The sequence below is a fragment of the Pleuronectes platessa genome, chromosome 21 (genome assembly GCF_947347685.1).
Source record: "Pleuronectes platessa chromosome 21, fPlePla1.1, whole genome shotgun sequence".
Lineage (NCBI taxonomy): Eukaryota > Metazoa > Chordata > Actinopteri > Pleuronectiformes > Pleuronectidae > Pleuronectes > Pleuronectes platessa.
In genome coordinates this window covers 427501-432448 of record NC_070646.1, presented here as the reverse complement: position 1 = coordinate 432448, position 4948 = coordinate 427501, and the positions used below count along the sequence as shown (strand labels likewise).

Sequence of the window (4948 nt, the reverse complement as noted above, 5' to 3'; positions counted from 1 at the left end):
TACGTGTAGGAGGGGGAGGAGCCAGAGAATCAGCTGATGTGTCACCTGCACAGGTGAGCTGAGGGAGGAGGGGAGGAGTCTGAGGTATTCAGGGAGGAAAGATCGGACACCACAAACATCGGAGGTTTTCCAAAATGCCAAAGCACGACCCGGACTGGTTAGACCGACGTTCAATTATTAGTCATATGTGTAATAACAACATTCAGGAGGACAGAATATTTTTATTTTTTAAAACAAACATAATTTCTCTGTATAAACATTTAAATCTTTGATATCAATCTATCCTTTATATACCATTTGATTTTGGTCTGTAGTAAAGTACTAAAGCGGTTCCATACCAATGCTTCAAATATACATTCATGTTTCACTCGGCCACCGGGGGCGCTCTCCCCACTGAGCTGCACTTGAGAAAAAAGTTATAATAAAGTTTGTGCCAAAGAGAACGTTCTATTGCACTGAAGAATTTGGTTTCTAAACGTGAAAGTTATCATCAGACACAATAATCAATAACATCTTTTATATTACAGAATAAAAATGCAACAAATATGCATTTTGTTTATATTTTACATAAAATATATTTTATGATATATTCGAAAATACAATAGTCAAACATATTTGGTTGTATTTGTGTTTTCTTTATAGTTATTATAAAGTTTATGTAAAGATTTTTTTTTTAACAAATGGGTTCCAAGATTCCAAGTCGGTCGAGCTCCAGGTGTAACGTCTGCATCAGCCGATCAAACAGGAAGAGGAAGTGACGGGTTTGTACATGTGGACAGGTGCATTATGGGAGGCTTTGTGGGGGGGCACCTGCAGGGGCTGGTGTGTGTGTGTGTGCATGCGTGTGACCTTTAGCCACACAGATCTAATCAATTCTCTCATGAGTCTAAATCAGGGGTCGGCAACCCGCGGCTCCAGACCAATCGTATTTGGTAGAAGAGCGAGCGAAATGGCTCCTTGATAGAAAAGGTCGCCGACCCCTGAACTAAATGAACATTTGGACAAAATTTGAAGAAATATTCACGATAATGAGACAAACAACCTGAAAGCCTCTGTGTCTCCACTAGGTGTCACTGGTGCAGAGCGATAAAACAGTGTTTTGTTGTGTTTTTTAAATCGACAACTGTGTGAGGTGTTGAGAATCATTTGCGTTCTCAGTGGGAACCAATGAGGAACCAAATGCGGGGCTCTGTGTGTGTGTGGTCAGAGTGGCCCGTGCAGCCCCTTGTACTTGGACAGGATGTTCTTGGTGTGTCCGAGCTCCTTCCTCAGGTCGGCCACCTCCCACCTCAGAGCACAGTTCTCCTTTTCCAGGAAGCCGGCTCGGGTGGCGATCTGGTTCTCTTTGAGCCGCCGAGCGTCCCGGGACCGCTTCGCAGCAAAGTTGTTCTTCCTGCGGCCGGCCCAGTATTTGTCATCCTGCTCGAAGAATGACAAGTAATCGTAGTTAGTCTTACTTCTTACTTGTTATATTTTCTCTGTGAAAAGAGACTAAACTCCATCGACTGATGAAGATCTTGTGATTCGACAGAAAGCTCCAAAGAAAAACAAGTTTTTATTCAACTTAATAAAACTCCTACAGGGAATCGGTTCCTGTAGCCTAGTGAGCTGATTTGTTTGTCGGGTCAGAACCAGCTCCAAATTACCTTCAGGTCCTCCGGCATGAAGACCTTCCGAGCCTTCTTGATCATCGGCTGCGGTCTCAGCTCCTCGGCAGAGAACTTGCGTTTGCGTGGGTCGAACATCTCCTGACCCGGGACGCTGGACAGGACCAGGTCTGCAGGGTCGGGCTGGTAGCCACTGGGAATCTGGATGGAGTCTGGGTCGATGGGGCTCGGAGTGTTTCTGGAGTTTGGGAGGCCTGAAAGGAGGCGGAGTCACTCAATAAGTTATCAAAAACACCTGAGGTCACGTGATGGTAAATGGTTTAAATTTAAATATTAAAACTGATCAAACAATGAAGGAACCTTTTTATCTCATCCAACAAACCTGAAGCACTGATCATCCAACAAACTGTATTTATATCACGTTAGCACAACATTGGAGAACATATAATATATAATAATAGAGTTGTTATCAGGACCAACACTAGTTAGCAGCCTAGCATTAGCTTTGAAAGCTAAGTTAGCTAAGGTAGCTTATAGAGTTGGTGATCAGGACCAATGTTTATCTAACATAAGCAACACATTACCATCGGTACAAGCTAAGCTAGCTGAGGTAGCTCAGTCAGAGGTGTGTGTGTGTGTGGGGGGGGGGGGGGGCTATGGAGGAGCAGGTCTATAATCACAGGATGGTTGTGGTTCGTGTTGTGGTGCACCCTGGGTAAAGTCGCTGGTTCCTTCCTCCTTATCTGCTGCAGAGACACGGACCCATGTGGGGAAACAAATATGACAGATTATGCCAGAGATTACGGTGCTATATTTAGACGTCAGGTCACAGATTAACTTCTGTTTGGTTTTCATTGGACTCAGAACAAGTGATGAAGGAAATATTCAAATCCTGAAGTTGACGAAGCGTGAGAGCGTAGTAAACGATTAATCACTGATCGATTAGAACTGATCGGACGATAATATCAGGTTTAGATTCATCAGGTGGACATGACGGTCTTCACAACATGATCAATATGTTTATGTCTGCAGAATTAGGCCAGCCGGCGACAACACACACACACACACACAGACACAATTACATAAAAACACTCCCACATGCGCACATACATGCACGAGTAGACACAGACTCACACCAAGTCAAGTCACATGGCCTAATTCTGCAGGGGACAATATGTTCTTAAACCAGTGATCTCATGGAGGGACACACACACACACACACACACACACACACACACACACACACACACACACACACACACACACACACACACACACACAGGTGGGATCCGCATCATGTTCACAGACGTCTACGAACTCACAACCCGTCGTTCTGTGAGAGTTGTGGAGGGCGTTGGCCTCCGAGCAAGAGGGCGGAGCCACAACCTGCTCACGAGTCCACACAAACACACACATTCGTGTCTCTCTGTAGTTGTGAGGACACTCATTGACGTGATGCATCTCCTAGCTCCTAACCATCACAACTCTCACCTAGACTCAAACTCCAGTCTCAACCGTCGAAAAGCTGATTTAATTTGTTAGGACCAGACAACATGTCCACACAATGATGGTATTGAACCAAAATTGTCCTCATAACTATAGATAGACATGTCCATGTATACACACCCCCCCCCCCTGAGGTCCTGCTCCCTCCTGACTCGTCCATCACTGATCATCACTCCAGAGGACGGAGCTGACGTGTCCTGCAGCCTCGTCACCCAGAGACGAACGCTGTCCTCTTATTTTCAGACAAAGACAAGTCGAGGATCCAGAAGCTTCTTCAGCTACTGAACCAACAAACTCACAAGACTCCATTAAATCACTTTCAACTTTTTTTACTTTCCCTCTAACTTCTCCTCTTTCCGACTGGGGAACCTCTTGTGGGGTTCCTCAAGGATCCATCCTGGGCCCGGTTCTTTTGTACCTTCTCATTTCTTTTCAGTATAGCTAGTAACAAGTTGCTCTCAAACAATAATCGTGAAACCCAGAGATCCTGAGAAGTGAATGTGTTTAAACCTGCAGTTATTTCCTTTGTGTGACGTTGTGATGTCATTTAAAGATGGCCGCCAGGTGTGGAGATGTTGTTACCTGCTCTCGCCGGGCTGGGAGGGGTGAGGCTCTCCTTTATGGAGGCGTGGCTGCTCAGGTCCATCACTGAGGGCGTCAGAGTGGGTGGGGCCGGGGGCGTGATTGGCTGGTGGCGTGATGTAGCCTGTGGTTTGTGCTGGTCGTGATGGTGGTGGAGGTAGTGGGAGGGGCTGGAGGGGAGGCCGTTCTCCGACAGAAACTCCTCCAGGTCCATGTACTCCATCTGGAAGGAGTCTCCATCGTAGGGCAGAGTCTTGTCCCACAGCGTTGGGCCCAGGAAGGCTGACTGGGGGGCGCTGTGCTCCTCCTCCAGGTTCTTCTCCTTCTCCTGCTCCTTGCTGAGAGCTGACGGAGGACACACAGAACAAAAACGATTATTAAATGTTTATGAGTTTTTTCTCTTATTGCGTTCAGTCTGTTTGTTCAGAACAGGTTTCAGTCTGGTTTAGAACTCGACCCTGGACGACCACTGATGGAAATGAAAGAAGACGCCTCAGTCCACTGAGTCGTTAACGGTCAACCACGACTTCTCTGGGCCGCGCAATTTGCTTTAAGTTGTTTTATATATTTTTTAATACAAAGAGTCCTGAGCAGAACTAAGATGTTGGTTTTGATGTAAATTATGAATTGATCAATAATCTGCTTCAGTTCATCTCCTCATATCTGTGAAACGTTCGTACGCATCAGTCAGAGTCTGAGTGGAAATATATAAACTCTCCCGTCAAGATTGTTTTTATGAATCCCAACGTTTGCGTAAGAAGTGGCGTACGCACGGTTATTAATGAGGCCCCAGAGCTTTCATTCTCACACACACACACACAGACACACAAACACACACAAACTCTCTCTCATTCTTTCACACACACACACACACACAGTCACACGCTCAAACTCACACACACACTCTCTCTCACTCTTTCACACACACACACACCCCCACACACACACTCACACACTCAAACGCACATACACACACACACACACACACACACACACACACACACACACACACGCACACACTCAGACGCACACACTCGGACACACACACACGCACGCACACACTCGGACGCACACACTCGGACGCACACACTCGGACACACACACACACACACACACACACACTCAGACGCACACAATCGGACACACACACACACACACGCACGCACACACTCGGACGCACACACTCGGACACACACACACACACTCACACTCGGACACACACACCCTCACACGCACCTTGGTGCAGGGACCGC

The 4948-nt window shown here is 46.5% G+C and overlaps 1 protein-coding gene across 1 annotated transcript in view; it reads right to left on the bottom strand.

The window, feature by feature from the left end:
- Positions 1-201: 201 nt before the first annotated feature.
- The window catches only part of LOC128426794 (hepatic leukemia factor), a 4949-nt gene continuing 202 nt past the window's right edge, over positions 202-4948 (bottom strand). Inside the window, exons 1-4 of the mRNA XM_053413837.1 lie at positions 4932-4948; positions 3696-4040; positions 1647-1861; positions 202-1419 (exon numbers count right to left, since the gene is read on the bottom strand). The exon at positions 4932-4948 is cut by the window's right edge and continues 202 nt beyond it. Coding sequence (XP_053269812.1) covers positions 1204-1419; positions 1647-1861; positions 3696-4040; positions 4932-4948 — 793 coding nt within the window. The 3' untranslated portion in view covers positions 202-1203. The remainder of the gene's footprint in view (positions 1420-1646; positions 1862-3695; positions 4041-4931) is intronic.